General features: G+C 35.7%; 1 protein-coding gene across 1 annotated transcript in view; it reads right to left on the minus strand.

Annotated features, from left to right (window-relative positions):
* Positions 1 to 1,814: 1,814 nt before the first annotated feature.
* FAM3C (FAM3 metabolism regulating signaling molecule C) overlaps positions 1,815 to 17,995 on the minus strand; it is a 28,020-nt gene continuing 11,839 nt past the window's right edge. The window contains exons 2-10 of the mRNA XM_053978068.1: positions 17,096 to 17,155; positions 14,897 to 15,001; positions 13,726 to 13,755; positions 13,205 to 13,328; positions 8,650 to 8,708; positions 7,083 to 7,133; positions 6,528 to 6,612; positions 4,469 to 4,595; positions 1,815 to 3,454 (exon numbers count right to left, since the gene is read on the minus strand). Coding sequence (XP_053834043.1) covers positions 3,365 to 3,454; positions 4,469 to 4,595; positions 6,528 to 6,612; positions 7,083 to 7,133; positions 8,650 to 8,708; positions 13,205 to 13,328; positions 13,726 to 13,755; positions 14,897 to 15,001; positions 17,096 to 17,108 — 684 coding nt within the window. The 5' untranslated portion in view covers positions 17,109 to 17,155 and the 3' untranslated portion in view covers positions 1,815 to 3,364. The remainder of the gene's footprint in view (positions 3,455 to 4,468; positions 4,596 to 6,527; positions 6,613 to 7,082; positions 7,134 to 8,649; positions 8,709 to 13,204; positions 13,329 to 13,725; positions 13,756 to 14,896; positions 15,002 to 17,095; positions 17,156 to 17,995) is intronic.

A 17,995-nucleotide genomic window follows, 5' to 3' on the forward strand; every position in this document is an offset into this window, starting at 1 on the left:
ATGGCCTTACAGCCTTAAAACTGAAGAGGATTTCATCAATAAAAAGTCCTTTGCTTAGTATCCACCTTAGCTATGACCCAAGTCAGTTAGGGAGGCACTGCAGCCTTTCCCATCCTTACACAGGAAAGTCAGTCAGCACCTACGGCAGTATTAATTCCCCTTTTGAAATTACCCACCTGGCCTCTTATTAATACACTTATTCTTGAAAAACTCTCAGACTGCAGAAAAACCAAACAGTTCAGGAGACATTAAATACACATCAAGCATTTAGCAGTCAATTCAATGTTTGAGGAAACTAAGTGCCACAGTAAGACATCTGGAAAGCAAAGCATGCTGAGCAAAATAAAGAAACTAGGGCTGTAAAAGGGTCTGCTTTTCCCAGAGGGAGAAGAAAAAAAAAAAAAAAAAAAAAAAAAAAAAAGCTGGATCATGAAAGACACTAGGGAAGGTGCAGAGGGTACATCAAGGCAGAGACCCCCTTCAGTTTCTTTCTTAGGACTCCAATTAATCCATATAAAGCACCACTAATAAAGCAGTCTAGAGCTGTGGTTTACATTCAAGTCATCTTCAGGTGCCTTGACTCCCAGCTGGATATTCTGCAGTGAAAATTAAGTTGAAAACTTCTTGTGTCCTTCCCCCTTCTCTTTTCACAGCTCTACTTTCTGAGGTAGACATACTTCACAACCTTTCTCTTCCCTTCCCTTCCCTTGCTGCTCCGTTCTCAAGTCTACAAGATGCTACAAATGTCCCATCACCTATGTTTCCATATAGGAAAATATGGATCCTGGAGCTTTGTCACACACACATGCACCTGTACCTTTATCTTTGCAACTGAATTCCTATGCCCAGCTGGAGAGAGGCCAGAACAGTCATCTTTGTGCTTGGCAACTCAAATGAAATGCAGATAGATTACCAGAAGGTCCCACTGATTTCAGAGAGTTCATCTCAGCAGCAGGATACTGTAACTTGCCCACTCAAGGCAGAGAAGGCTGGACCAGATCTTGAAGCAAGTCAATAAAGCATGGTGATGGAGAAAAGCAAGGAGACCCCATTTGTGTGGCCAACCCAGTACAACTTTTAAATATTTGGCAAGTCTTATTAAATATGATACCGTAGAGCTGTGAGGACATGGCTTAAGAGAATAAGAGGAAGATTTCCATCAAAATTTTAAGACTCAAATTATTTAAGATGCAACAAAAATAATTTTACCATTGTTTTAAAATACATTGTTTAAAAGGTTTGCTTTTGGTACAACTTTAAGGGGTTAAGAGAATTATGATATCTTTAGTCAACTTGGATTGCTAATAAAGGCACATCTTCAGTTTAATTTTGCAGAGGTAATTTTAACTTTTTAATTTGAAGAAAGATGAAATATTCACTGGCATTCAAAGCCATAAGAATGAAGACAAATGTAGTCCAGGGAAACTACTAATGCAGCCAAATAGGCTTTTTTCCTCTTAAAACCCTGCTGAGTAACTTCAAAATTATTTTGGTGTTATTCTGGATAGCAGCGTAGCCAATACTGGCATATACACCAGCAGAACTGAATTTCTGTGAAAATTCCAGGAATTAGACAATTAGTTTTTCACTACAGCCTTAACTAATGAAATAAAATTTCAAACTGATTAGAAAAGGGGATTTTACTTCAATGAAAAAATACCTGTGATTTTAACACATCTTCCTACACAGGAAAATCTGGAAGATTTAACAAAAGTAATTGCACTGTGTCAGGTGCATTTAGAGCTATTTCACATTAATATTAAGGGAAACCACATTATTTAAAAAGCTAGTTAAACACAGAGAACAACTCAGGATCCAGTCTTACTCTGGTATCAGAGATTATTTATTTTTCTTACAAGGTAAGTCTCAATATTGCTTGAAATTTTTAGTGCACAGAATTTGACTCAGAAAACATCAACAATAATACTATTTCCAATGCCTCTGTTAAACTCACTGTTGATTCCTGAAAAATACTTTGTGGCTTTTGCCCCATAGTACTAGCTTGAAGTTTTTGAGTAATATAGCAGAATTCACAACACAAAGCTCCAGGAGATTACAGCCAGTTCTGTGTCAGCCCTAATTTTGTGAATATGGACAAAGTCAGTTGGAATGGTATAACTCAGTTTCAGGAAAAGTTCAAGCTGGCCCTACTTAAAAGAAATACAAGTTTAAAAAGAAAGCAAGGTCTTCACACAGCTCTGATACAAGCTAAAGAATAAGACCACTTAAACTTGGTCCTTTTTTTTTTTCCCATTAAAAAAAAGATGACAGAAGCATTGTCAGTTAAGTTTCTAAGTCACAGATTGCATAACCCAATACACTGCTCTCTCTGACATTCCACTGAAGAAGAAATTGCCCCAGCTCATGAGAAGTACTGAAGGTGGTGAAGGTACAGAGCTGTGTACCCTGAAACAACTCTCACTAGAAGGCAAACTGCTTTCCAGCAAGCTCTTTGTGACGGGAAATTTTTTCCTGACATTAGAACTAAAAGAGGAAGCTCTTCCATTACACACATCCACTGCATGACCAGCCACTGCAGCTGAACAGCCATAGGAAGAATTAATGGTTAAGCAGCGGTACAAAAGCTGAAAAAAAAAGAAAAAATTAGCCACAGCACTGCTCTTAACGTGTCAGTCCCTTCTATAAAGAAAACACTTTCAAGTTAAGTACAAATTCTTCCAAGCTGCCTTTAAATATCACACATTCTATTTACATATTTATCTTAGTTCATCCCCTAAAGATAGAAAAAAAAATTCTATTGTGCTTTTCATAGTATATCTGTGTTATACTATCATGTACACTTCCTTTGCTGATTATTCAGTTTTGATGGGGGACCACAAAATAAATTTTTGGAGCACTTGGTATTAGAATAACCAAACAGTTTTAATAAAAATTGACGATGCCATTAAAAAGGCAGAGGATAAAAAAAAATAAAGCTCCTTATTAATGTATTACTAAAATCTACAATATTCCACCAAGTTTACCTAGTCACAGCAACATTGCACTGTTAAGAGGACAGTGCATTTGTCACAATCTATTTATTGTCCACATACATAATTTATTAGCCAGTTATCTACAAGTATTATTTACCACAGGCAAACTAAATACTGTGCTTTTAAGAAACCTGCATAGAAATGATTGGATGTTTCTTTTATTTTGGACATATTTACAAAAAGAATATCTATGTGTGTCAGCAATAAATAATCCCAATATTCAAAATGTCAGTGCTCATGCACACACTGACAAGATGGCTGCATGCTTTAAAAATAGTTTTTACAGTACAGTCTCCTTCATAGCCCTCTCTCTATTAATAGCAGAAAGTGCATTTTCTTCCATATTCTTTTTCCTTTTCTTCTGTTTTCATTTAGTCTTGCTTCTGAGGGATACAGCCTTCCATCTCAACAACTTCTGGCCAGCCTTCATACTTGTTTGTGTCCTTGTTATTCTTTATATGCTATAAATGGAAAATATCAATCTGCCGTTAATATGAAGTCATTTATCATTTTGGTTTAACTCATAGCTTTAAGACATGTACTTATTTTCAGGCCATGGACAAAGAAAAAACATTATTATCTTCTTGTGCTTTGAATCAAACATAACAATCTATAAGTATTCACCATTTAAAGTAACTTGCTCAGACAAGTGTATGGTAAAAAGTTAAGCCATACAGGGGAAACATTTTTAAATTTTATTATAGATGTTTGCTTAGGAAGAGAGAATCAAGGAAATTACCAACTGCATTAAAGCATGAACCACTAGGTAAAAATAAGTAAGGATACTAAAATTACAAAGCAATGAAAACAAATAGTGAGATCTGAAAGAACATTTTATTTGTCTACCAAACAACCATCTACAGTCAGGTAAGACATTATTGCCTCCAAGAGTCTGCCACTGTTTCTGCACTTAAGTTTCCCCTCCCTTACAAAGCTGGCAGAAGAAAACACATCCTTACTCTGCTAGTACAAAGCTACTTTTACCAGTAATTAAAGGCAACATTGGCACATGCTGCATTGTAACAGCTAAAGTATAGGAATATATTCTATTTCACAAATTTTGCGATGGCAGCAATTTGAGAGAAGAGCAAAGCTAACAGCTGGGAACATCTATGTTCCTTAACTACCCACCTTATATCTTGGAAGCTCACTGTTCTTAGTGCATTTAAAACACAACTCAGGCAGAAAGCTTTGACTTCTTCAGTTTAATTTGATTCATTAAAAAGATGAATAATCTAGTTACTGGCATAGTAAGATCTACACCATATAAGATTTTTTTTTCTTATTTATGAGTCACCAAAGAATTTTTTTTTTTTGTACGTTTAAAAGTAGGAAAAGGAAAAAACTTGAAAATAAGATTGTGTGACAGTACTGCAATAGATACCCATCTTGAACAAATGCATGGCATTTATAAAACATGCTATGCCTCTATTAATGCAAGCTGTTAAATTCCAGGAAGTTATAGACTCACAAACCTGTTCAAATGGACTTTTAGTCTTAATTCCTTTACCACCGCAGAAGACCCAGTTGTCTCTGAAGCCAAGGTTTGCAATGGATGTGCTTCCTAATTCAGCAATCAGTTTCCGTGCTTCCTCATTAAGCCTTGAACAAACCAGAGAAGTTCATATGTGAATAAAACACACGCCCTTAGAGCTTTCATTGTTCAGTGCACCAGTCTGCTTTGATCTTATTTAATATACTTTAAGTCAGTCAATATTGGGCAAGATCTATCTTTCAGAATCAGGTAAGGCTAGTTCTGAAATCACCTGATGCATCAAGCGCTGCTCTTTCATACTAGAATCTCAAAGAACCAGGATATAAACCTATCACTACATCAACAAAAGCCAAGAACTCTCTCCTGTGAGAATTTGTACATCTCAAGTTCTGTTAGCAGTTCTCCAAGCAACTAAAAAAGTGAGTCTTTAAAGTAAACATTGTTTGCAGGCTCAAGTTGAAGTCTAGATGAAGTAAAAGCTCTTTTAGATTAGAAGAATGAAATGAATATCTGAAATAAGTTCTCATCTGCTTGGGGCAGTTAATTCTAAATTCAGAATGCTGCCTCACAGCATGGTTCAGTGCCTGCAAACCCAAGTAGGATAATTTTAGTATCTAAAGGAAAACAGTTCTGTAGGATATAATTCCAAAATCTCCACATAACAGCTCTTTATTTCTTCCTTTAAGTTAATAAATAAAAACCTACAGATTACTACCACCTATTGTGATATAGCTGTATGACTCACTTTAGCCAAAATTATGAAGATTATGAAATACTTGGAGATTATTTGCCCAACCCATACTCCAACTTCTCAAGCATTAGGGCAGTTTGACTCTTCACAATTTTGTTTCTAAGAACTGGCATTTATATGGACTATCAACTACCAGTATAGTTGTAGTAGTCAGTAAGCAGTAGTTCCTGTCTGTCAGCATGACAAGGACAAATACAACTTCTTGTTTAGCTGTATTCTAGCTACAAACAAACTTTCAAAAACATCAGCTGTAATATGATTACTGAAGCAAAACTAACTCTACTTATTATTACTTAACATCTAAAATGTCAAAGAAGAAAGGAAAGAAGGTAAAATGTAAAGTAACAGAACAAGTGAACAGAACAATGGAGAGAAGATCCAACCTTGGCTAAAACCCCAGTAAACTTTCCTAAAAGCAGTGAATGTAAACACACTTGACTATTTCCTGTAAAGACTGCACACTGCAAAGTCAGGACTTAGTCATAGGGAAGCTGCTTCTGTATCAAAAATACGGACAAGTTGTAGATAACAAATTGAATCAAAAGAGGAAAAAAGAAGTACAGACCACATTAACAAAAAAGTAAATTAGTAAAACAACAGAAGAAAAAGAAAGAAGTTTCAATTTTTACAGTGAAAAGCAATCCTTTGGATAGGATGACTTAGGTGAGGAGTAGATTATAATACATATTCTATAGTAATTTTTAGTATTTATTGAAACTGACCCAAGTTGTGAAAGTTGAAAGACTATGCTTCAGGAGACCTAAACCGTCTTAGTCTACATCTAGATTAATAAATAATAGCTTTATGGTGAAACAGTAAAACATTCAGGCCAAAAAATATAAGACTCACACTAGTAACTTACATAACTTTAAATGTAAGGATACAGGCAAGGCTTGTTGGGAAAGGTCTCTGCCATCCTTTAACCACGAAACTCTGTCTTGGAGGTGATCTGAAGAAAGTGCTGATGGAACAGACACTTTCCACCAGAGTATGTTCTCATAATCATGTTTCTATATCTGGACCTATCTGAATTTACTAGCCTAAAACAGAATGAGCCATCAGCAATAGAAAAATCAGCACACCTATATCTGCTTAGTTTTAGTTTGATTTTTATTGTGCCCAAATCACATCTGCATTACAAAACTAATAAACTAAAAGTAGTTTCAAATCTGTCATCTTGGAAGAACAAAATCTTATTAAAAGTGGTTGTGTGATAATGTATTTTTTTTAGTACAAAACAGCATGTAAAAGTTTAAGCAACATTTGCTGTTTAAAATCAATTACATACTTGGTTGCACCATCATCATATGTTGCCATTAACACAATTGTTCCATCCTGGATGGTCTTCAGAAATTCAATAAGTGGTGCCACATCTGAAAAAAAAGAGAACATAAAATTGTTTAATAATAAGCAACAATTCTATATTTAAACATCTGCAAAGACATTACTTTTAAGAATATTTGTAAATATATACACTATTTATATATATAAAATATACATGAAATTTGTAAATATATCTTTATAAAAAGATGCAGAGTGAGAGAGAGCTAAAATGCATCAGAGAACTCTTATTTTATAGAAAGAGTTTAATCCTTATTGTGTAAAGACATAACCACTAATAAGAACTACTCTGGAGAACAAGTCTGTTTTATTAACTACACCATTCCCTCCCACCTCAACTGCTTGTGCTTCTTTAAATTTGCACTCTCCTCACAATTACAAAGGTAGAGGTGAAGCATTCCCTTAACTATCACCTTAAATCACACAGCCAATGGAGTCTGGACAAGAAGGAATAAAAAACCCACATTTGTTGTTTCTCTCTGACCAGTGTACTTGCACCTACCTCCTCCCCACATGTCAAAGAACTTAGTATCTAATAATTCTCCTGTTTTACCTGAAGGAAAAGAGAAAAAGAAACATTTGGTGCCATCAAATATAGACAAAATTATTTTACAGATAACATGCCCAAGTTCTCTTACATTCTTTCAGACAAAGTGCTGCAGAAGACACTAGATAAATGAATTATGGTAACTTCTCTTTTAGTGGTTTGTGAAAAAATGCAAGGGAAGGTAAGAGGAAAAAAATGAGAAGACCCAGGGAAGTGTTGGAGGTCAGGCTGGTTACAGCTTTAAGCAACTTGGTCTAGTGCAAGGTGTCCCTGCCCATGGCAGGGGGGTTGGAACTGTGTGATCTTAAACGTCCCTTCAAGCACAGACCATTCTATGATTCTAGGCAAAATTCTGATTTTGCTTCAAGTGGAATCTAAAATAAATCAAAGCATCCACAGGCTCTAAAACCAACACAGAATATTCAGTTCATATATCTGCCTTTTTTTTAAAGTTGGTTTTGCAAAAATAGACAGTATAGCTATAATTTGCCTTTTATGCCATATGGAAAGTCAGAAAGATTAAAATTAGACTGTATGTTTTGCTATAGACTTACTACTGCAAGTAGATTTAAACATCCAGAATAAATAGAAAAAAGTGGACAATATAGTATATCTTATTACCTTTTCTTATTGCTGTCTACAAAGGAGTATTTGATGGAAGGTGGATTTTTTAATATATACATTCATTTAAAGTTTGGAAGACAGAGAGAAAGACTGGAGCTATAAAATACAAAGATAGGTATTTTGGTTTTGAACAGATTGAGACAATTTAGGAAAGCAACACAGGATTAGGAAGTATTGTTCAAATTATGCTTTAGATGATGTAAATCTGAGTACAATCTGCAAATAACAAGAATTTATATTGCTGTGAAATGATAAAGTGCTATCTCAGTCCTACAAGGAATCGTTTCCTATACATTAAAGACAAATGTGCCAGTGCTGACATTCAGTTCAGCTTTCAAGGTAACACACAGCTAAACTTGTTTGGTTTTAATGAAAATTACAAACCCAGAACACAATTAACACTTAACAGGATGTATTTATGGACAAGGTCTATAGACCAAATATACTGATTTAAGTGAGGAAATAATTAACTGGTCTTTGTGTGTAGTAACAAAACTGATAAAGATGCTAAAGAAGTTTCACTGAAAACAGAGCAACAGAAGAATGCATTCTACAGTATAATTAGTGGTGGCAATATACAAGGTCAAAAGAAGTAGCATGCACCTCATGTCTTTTTCTGTTTTTGCATTAGGAATTTATATGATGTATCGAAAAGACAGTCACCACTGCACTCCACATTACTATTTTTACAACCCATTTTTAGAAACAAAAATGCACTGAGTTTTTCTGCTTTGTAACAACAGGGCATCAATGCCAGTATCTGTCATTATCTCAGTATAAATAAGCTGAGTACTTCCTTTTCTCCTTGGTGCTTGCCTTTCACCATCCCATAGTATTTCACCTTCAATTTCAGAAACAATTTGAAAATGAAGAATCTGTCCACTTAAATGTCACTTACCATTGACCAAGGCCGTATTTATTCCTCTGCCAACATTATTTTTTACTCCACTCATTAAACTGCAACAAAATGAATATTTTTATTTTTAATCAGGCAATCTTCTGCTGTGAAATATTTCTGGTTTTTAAATAGGATCAAGTTCTAAGAGAGACATAGTTAAAAGACCACATGTTCATGAGTACTTAAATGAAGCAAAATCTCCTTGAACTAATCTGTGTTAGGGCACCACTGAATTAAGAATAATACATCAAGTATCCCCAGCTGTATCGATTTAATTTGATTGCTTAATCATGGTTTCAAAGTACATCTGTATATTAAAAGTGCCACAAAAATAATGCTGTTTATGTAGTTATTAATGTTTTTAAAAATAAACAAATATTTATTTGCGGAGCTCAGCACAATCACATAACCCAACACTTTAAGCTTTTTTTTTTAAGCACACAATAAACAAAAATGAGTTAATGAGTTTAAAAGCCAACTGAACAGAAACATTTAAAATTCACATGAAGAAACAAGAAAGGCAAAGCACTTAGCTACTCATACATGTAACAGGAAATCTAACTGCAAGAAAAACAGTACACTGATGGGACTTTAAGCAAAAATTGCATACAATCTTGGACTACAATCACACATCCCAAAAACATATCAGAACCTATGACAGTAATTCATTGATCAAACTGAAGAGAGGCAAAGGGGCTGAAGAGTCCCATTGTGAAGTGGAAGCCCTTCAGAGTGGTAAAGAAGAGGTAACAGGAACATTAAGATTTAGGTAGGATGCTGTGCCTTAGACCATGGCTGTACCACTCCAGTGAGAGGAAGCTTCCAGACATCCTCATCCCTGTTCACTGGCAATTCACACACTCTGAAGAACTCTGTTCTGCCTTCAGACCCCAAATATGCCAGCACTGACATTTTGAAGCTAGGGTTAAAAGAGGTAACATAAACAGGACAAACAGAAGTTTGGAACAATTACATAATTTAAGATAATGAAGAAGCCTTCAGCTGAGATTAAAGACAGCATCTCAGCAAAAGCATATAGGTGCACGCATGTCCTTAGTTACAAACACACTCTGGAAGATGCTTTAATTCCATCCTGATCAAGAATTCTTTAACCTCCCTAGCTGGCTTTAGGAAGGGGCTACACATGGTACAATCCTGTTATGTTCAAAATTTTTTCACATTTCTTCCTCAGCAATATGGTTCTCTGGTCATGTCTGAACCAAGCAATGCATCCTTACACACACAGTTTCCATGTCAGCTTTCTCCTGCCAACTTCTTAGTGATAGGCTAGGAACAAGAAATGGTCTATCATAGAAGTATGTAAAAAATCTTCCTCTCTGGTGCCATCTTTTGCACCCAGGATGAAGACAGAAGCCAAAATTTCAGGAATGACAAACTGAATAGACAAGTATCAGAAACAGACTCAGTATTCAGAGAGGCTGTGAAAGACCACCAGATAAGGGCAACTCTTGGCAGAGTGATTTTAAAAGGTTTTAAAGAACTAGTAATTAGAGATGATGGAGTTCACATTCTTCTGTCAGTCCCTTAAGTTATACTATTTGCCAAAGACTATGATTTAAATTAAAACTATAATTCAGTAATTTCTGAAAGAAAATACTTGAAATTTTCTGCTGAAATTCAGAATTCAATTCTGGTTAGTAGGAAACTCCACAAGTATTTTAGCCACTGGAGGATCCTTTCTGCTCTGATCATGTGATTTTCATGTCATGTCTGAGCAAGAAAACATTCTAAACAAGAAAAATATATGGTAAATAAAGACTGGAACTTAAATGAATAAAGGCAATGAAATTCTGAACCCATTCTTTTCCTCCTGCAAAATTTAGTAGGCACTTAATTTACAAAAAAGAAAAAAAATCCTTTCATTTAACTACAAAATTCTCTGTAAATCAGTAGCAAGAGAAAAATAACTAATACTGAGGTTACTAGACACTGAAACTCCACACATGCATAAAGTTATAAGGGATTCAGATAAAATCTGCAATGATGAATACAAGAATTAATAGTTACTAAAGGAATGTAGTACAACATTCTGCTATTGGGTTACTGTGGCACAATCATGCAACTGGCTTCATGTAAAACTGCATGGAGGAGTTGCTGGTAAAGAAGTAAATATAGCCCCTTCTAAAAAGCCCATGAAGTAGCAAGTTTTAAAATTAATTTTAAATTATTAAATTTAATATTTTGATGATGGGTCCATAATGTTTTCTTCTAATTTGGATTATGGCTTCCCAATATAGAATAAGGCTATAACTGAACTTGTCAGAAATCAGAACTGAACTTGACAGAAATCCTGTCTCACATTAAAATATCTATATAATAAAAAAGAAAAGTTGACAAATTATTTGCATTCTGAATTGTATCAGCAACTTTAGTGCTTTCATAATTCAAGTGACATCCTTACATTTAATACATAGGAAAAATACTCTACTCTGTAAATATCATTCACAAATTATGAAAACTCATTCCTGCTGTGCTGTCTTGGAAGTATGAAGAACACAAAGTAATCAGAAAAAGAAAAACCTTTTTCCAAGTGTGAGTTCACAAAATATCTCTAAAATAAGAGCTACTCAAGAGGAAATGAGGTTTTTTCAGAGCTCTGATATATTACTTTATACCCTGGAGACAGCTTGTGCATCATCACAAACACAACAGGCTGCAATGCAACAGCTTCTCACAGGGGGGCAGCCCTTCATCAGTTTTAGAATTCTTTCACGAATTTACAAACTACAAGATTTTGAAAGAGAAATAAAACCTCTTATAAGCAATGCAGGAAATCATATAAAACCAATCAAATTTCCTGGTGGACAATTAGACAGACATGACCAGTTCCCCTCTGAAGGAATTCAGAAAGATGTTTGCCAAGGAAAGCTGGACTTTAGAATCCAATAGTTGTGCCCACTTAGAGGACTTCTTACAACAACTACTTTTTTTTCATCACTTTCTTCAGCAAAATATCTAGTAGAGGATTTTTCTTTTTTTGGACAGAAATAAAAAAACCTCTTCTTATTTAATCAGTCAGCAAGACATTTAAACAAAAAAGAGTCAAAAATCCCAAACAAAACAACCCTACAATCCTGAAATTAAAATATTACTTGCATTCCCACAACTTTTAATCATTGAATCAGCTTAAGTCTCCACAGATATTAAGCTTCCTATATTAAGCAAGCAGAATGAGACAGCAGCATGTTTTGTAACACCAGCAGAAATACCATGCTGAGATTAGAACAGCTTGCCCAAGGTCACCGAGCAAGTCACCAGTAAGAAACGAAAGTGGAAGGAGCAGCCTGTAGGCCGTAGGTGCCCAGGTGAGCTCCTGCTGAGCACCTGCTCCCCAGCTATGCCGGATGCTCTGCTCAAACTGCCTCCCACACAAGCCAGCAAGCTTGAGCTAAGCCAGCCTTACACAGGAATGCGACTTAGTGCTAAAAACAGTCTTCTCTTTAAGATCACTTGAGACTAGCCTTACAGTTACTTTGGAGAGTAAAGTGATGGAAACTGCTACCAATACTTTTTTTTCTCTTATACATGTATTATCCTATTTATTATGTGGGGTTCTGTTGTTCACAGAGAAGTTGCCATTGGCTCTAGAATTCATTAGCACTAGCTGCTGTACGTGCTATCTGTACTAATATAGCCTGAGCTGAGAAACAGCTAAAAAGGAGTAGCTTAAATGCAAGTGGAAGGCAAAAAGTGTTAAGTGTGACTGATATTTTAAAAAATCTCCTTCCAACAACACTAACATTATGTCTTTTCTGACATGTCACCTGCAAAATCAAGTGGATTAGATTACGTTATAGGAAGCTGCACGCTCAGGTTGTTCCTGCTCATTATCACCCAAAGAGGAAAAAGACAGTCTAAAAATAAATATTAATATTCCCATTATGGGGGTTTACTGAAAAGTACTCAGTTAAATACTTTATGCACAGTATTACTCATAATACTGTGTCAAAAACATTATTAAGAAGAGGACTTAAACCAAACTATGTCTCAAGCAGTTGTTTTCCTCATTTCACAATTATATAAAGTTTATTAACTTTAGCTACCATCAGCACAGTTAAATAACTACTGATCATTAAAATACTATTTTTCCCTTTTGAAGGCAACCTTAGAAGAAAAGTAGAAAATATGTTCTTACATTGGTACTGAGGAAATATAGTTTAAAAGATTACTTGCAAAAAATATAATTATTCACTGAATTACTATTAGAGGCACCAGGACAAGTTACTTAGAGACAAGTGTTCATCTCAGTTGACAAAGTCTAACTAACCCATAACTGTGTAAACCTGAAACAAAGTGCAAGCTATCTTGCATGTATTAAAACAACATGCATTTCTGTATTTACTTCAGAGCATTAAGTGTGTTTCATCAGAGATAAGGTTATAATGCAATGTGACCTTCTCATGTCACAAACTTTGACATGTGTTTTTTTGCAAACTGTTTGCAAAAAACTCCTAATTTAAACTGCTGATTTTGTGTGCAAAGTGATCTACGTATTTGAAAGAGACACTTAGAAACAACAGGTAAAAATACTTACACATTATCCTCTACACAAATTTTAGGTCCAACTACATTTGCTGCTCCACTTGACATTTTGAATGCAAAATGCTTTTCAGGACAAGCTTTAGAGATCCCACACTTGTATCTTGGAGGTTTTGTAGCTTTCAAAAGGAAATAAACCAAGATTTTAGAGAACGCCACATGTAGGCTAACAGGCAAATACGTTCTGAAGGAATTCAAGGAAGAGAGGAAACACAAGCACACTATCACATCCATAGTTACATAGCAGTTTAAAATAATCTGAGTTCCTGAAGCACCTCATTATTCCAACTTCCTGTTGTCACCCTGCTGTTTGCTCTGGCACCGTCATCAAAAGCCACAAGCCAAAACTACAAAACAGACTTTACCAGAAATTTAGGAAAATCAGGAGAAGAGGAAAATTAGTTTCTGATTGCATTTGAAGTGTAATTAAGACTTTCTTAACTATGAAAATTCATCAGTCTTTCTGTTATTAGTAAAAGCAAGGCACAGCAGTAATACATGCCTATGAATACTCACAGCGTGCAGCTGCATCCAATGCTGATCTAGCTAAAATGAAAAAAGAAAGTTTTACAAGATGTTACTATTAAAGTGTCATCTGCTATATCGTATCCTATAAATGTAAAATCTTTCTGTACCCCTATAAAAACAGGCTGGTTGAAATGAAGTATCAAATTCACCTGATTATTATGCTGCATTAAAGAACAACTTTTATGAATTAGCAGAATGAAAGTCATTAGCAATCCCATTCAGAAGTGCTGCTTTAATTTTTGGCTCTTAGAGAGTCATGGAGTCAAAAACCCACAGAGATCCAAAACCTCTGAGAATTTATGGAGTTCAGGGGATTGAAGTGAAATTAATTCCCTCCTTACAGCTTCATTGGGATGGGGTTTCTTTCCATCCCATGTGGAAGCCTGCAGTTCAGGTGTATTTCAGCCCAACCATTCATGACTCCCTTTCCTGAGATATGAAGAGACACAAGTGCCCTCACCACGCACACGTCTGAATGACACCTCCGCCTCTACAATGATTACTGGAGATGTCTCTGCTGACTGCTTCGGATGGCAGCTCACGCTGCAGTAATCAGAGGTAAAGAACACAAACTCCACCCATGTGCCAAACATTGTTCGGGTTTTGTTTGGTTTTTTTTTTTTGGTAATAAAAAGCACCTTGAAAGAAAATTCTGGCTCAAAATAGACTCTGAAATTTGAGACACCTCAACTGCTAATCTTTATCTGTGTAAAACACCTGGGCACATCTGAAATGTTTTGATTACTGCACATTCAATTTAACATGGTAACATACCTGCACAAGAGAAAAACAACACCCCCAAAACAAATTCTAAATCTCTTTAGCAGTAGTAAGGCATAGCAGAGATTTTCAGAAACATTAATCAAGTCGCCTAATTTATTACTCTACACTAAGAATGTATTTCCAGTAAACAACAACAACAAAAAAGCAGGTAAAATTATGTATCCTTGGCAGACAAAAGAATCAAAATGATTAAAAGAGTAGGTTAAATATTCCATACAGAAAATAATTTAATACACATATATATAAAAAATAAGCACACATAGTAAAGATAAACACAATTCTTAAGTTGAAGAGCTCAGGCAAAACTAATATGATATTCTTGATAAAGGCTCAAGTAAATATTAATGTGTCCAGACAAAACAAAGTCATCACTTACCAAATATGTGTCCTAAGTTTGCATCCATTTTTATTTCAAACACTTGAGATATGACATAAAATGTCAATAAAAATATTGCTATGACGACTACCAACTTTGCAGCACCTGTTAAGAAACAGAAAAAAGTTTCAAAAAATTACCTGCAAATGGTAACATTAGTTTACCAAAATTAGCAACATCAGAAATGTGTATCAAATTACACTCTGGGGAACTCAGAAACAGGATGATAATTTGTGGACCTACTAAACAGAATAAATCTGAAAAAAAAAGGATGGATATTATGGATGGACATTATAATGTAGGATGGATATTATAATGTAGGATGTAACTGCACCAATCCATCAGGTTATCATACCAAATGCACTCTGGTCTTAACTTTCTCTACCTTCATGCTTGTCTGACACTGTAGTACACCAACTCAGCTCAGCAGCCAGGAGAAACCAGATCTCCATGAAAATCCAGCTTAAGCAAATGAACTAAGATTATCTACCTGGCTGCTGTCCAAAGGCAAAATTCCCACCTTCTCCATTCCACTTGCATGTTCTTAGTAACGAGTACCTGGTTCTTTACCATTCACAAAAACAGTGTTTCCCCTGCCCTCAAACTGAGCTACCTCTGTTTTAATATATGGCCCAGATTGAGTGATTAGGGATCTGTTGATATAGTGCAGCTTGGCTACAATGGTCAGTCAGCTCTGAGTATGACATTAAAAAAAACCAACCAACAAACCAAAAAAAAACAACAAAAAACTTCCAAACCACAAGCCAACCAGAAACAAGCATTCTCACTTACTTTTCAAGAAATCTATATTGAAATCTATATTAACGACCTTCAAAAAGTAAGTTGAATGACTCAAAGGCTATTTTAAAATAAGTAAGAAAAAGCAGTACCTCTCCTGTCTCCCTTTTAATATACAGAAGTAGGCAGTTCTAAGTTTTACAAGGCTAAGTTCCTGCAGTGCTAAGTGGCCAATCTACTTGCTGGGAAAAAAGCTGTAAGCACACAGCCACAGCCGCTTACATCTGAAATGGAAATGTACGTGATACTGCCACAAACCTCACCATTTTTTAGTATAATTTGCAATATATTTTTAAAGAATACTCCACTCTTAACCGACTGTAAAATACTGACTGAGAGTACAAGTCAGGTGAGGAGGCATCTGATCAACATCCTGCCTTCCTATCTCCCCGCAGTATGTCAAGCTGGTTGGAAAAATCAACCTTAAAGCATGTTTCTTTTTCTCAGATTGGCAGCCAAATCCTTTAGAAAAAAACAAACTTATATACTCCTGCAAGATCTCAGATGGCTGCTGTGATGGGCTGCTCAGAAAATCTTAAAATAGACAGATTACTCAGCCTTCAGAAGGATGAGAGATGCTAATCAATCCTTCCAAAAGGCTGAAAAAAGATAAGGGGATAGAAAAAGAAAAGAAAGATGAAGAAGGTGTTTTCACTTGTAGTTTGGTCTTTTTCATCTGGGAGCACACATACATTATGATGTAAGAAAACACAGGTGTAAACCTAGCTTAAAAATATTATGCTGGAACTCCAAAGTTCATTGCACTTGAAAGGAAGGGAACCATGTGCAAGCACTGGAGAAACAGATGATCTGAATATATGTTACGAAATGGGGTAAAGGTTTTCCAAGCAACACTGTTTAAAACCACAAGATGGTACCAGATTTTGGAATGTGTCATCTAGCAAGTGGCATCTGGAAAGCATGTTTTAGTATAAAGTATGTGAGATGAACAAGAACTCAGTCTGAGGACCAACTACTCTATATTCTGAGCTTTTCCACTGATCTGCAAGTGCTCCCTTCAAAGGAACAGTAAGAAATTTCCTAGAAGGTTCCTTAAGCAGTTGAACCAAAACTGGCATGTTTGCTACAGGTGAAACATCCTATAGGAACTGCCATATATACTTTAGGTTTTTTTTTCCCCTTCCATCCAACTGTTTTTTTGCTAAAAAACACAAACATGTTTGGAAAGTAATTTTCCAGGTGAATTAGGCACCTATCACAGCTATCTTGACTAGATCGTGCTTCTGACAAGAAATGTCGGACCAGATGATTCCAAGATCCCTTTTAACCTGGTATTCTATGATTCTATGACTTTAAAACCTTATTGTCACAACTTGTCAATGTTGTCCATAGCAGTTGTTTCATAAATTACCGAAGTCTGATTTTACTGAGCGCACTTACCTGCTATTCTCATGTTTAGTCTTCAGAAAGCAAATTACACTCTTGCATTAAAATAGCCACCTATGGGAAACAAACAAACAAAAAATAAAACAAAAACTAAAAACCACCATAATTACTGCCAAAAAAGCAGTTTTGTGATAAGCAAAAAACTCCATAGATTTTCTAGTCAATAAAATTAATGCCGATTGTTCTGAATACTTATTTCTTAACACTCACATTTAAGGGAAGATTTAAGATGGATTTCTGATGCCTTGCTTTCATTTGTTTCTCCACAAGACAAGGGTTCTGAAATAACACTGATTTTACCTAGTCCTCTATTAATTCAGTTTAACTTTCAGTCCTTCAAATTATGACCCAAGTACTTATCAGTGCTCTAAGCAGTCTTTAGTTTCCTAAAGCTATGTGGTAAAAGTCAACAACTCCACCTGCACTCCTTAAAAACCCTACCTGCTTCTAGATGCAAGTTGCTATTTGGCAACACAGCATAGCAAACTGTGCTTTGGAGAGAAAAGATTTAAGCATTTTGGTCTCTAGGATACTACATAAACTGCATTCAATGGAACTGAAAGGTCAACACTTTAATCTGTGCATTACAGAAATGTAACTACATATTTGTCACTCATAGGTACAGCCAGAGGAATAATATGATGGTCAGTGATGACAGAAGCACCAACCCTAGTACTCCAATTATTTTAGAATAAACTGAAAACCACTCTAAGCAAACACTGCCTAAGCACCCACAAGCTTCTTGAGAAGAGCATGTCATCACACAGTCAAAGTGGGCCACAAACGCCACAGGCTCTGAACAAAAGCTCCCACCTCCTCCTCCTCCTCAAGCAATGCAGGTCCAGAGGCCATACCAAATCTGCCCTCTACCTGCAGAGCAAGAGCTGCTCCAGG

This window comes from Vidua macroura, chromosome 5 (assembly GCF_024509145.1).
Source record: "Vidua macroura isolate BioBank_ID:100142 chromosome 5, ASM2450914v1, whole genome shotgun sequence".
Classification (NCBI taxonomy): Eukaryota; Metazoa; Chordata; class Aves; order Passeriformes; family Viduidae; genus Vidua; species Vidua macroura.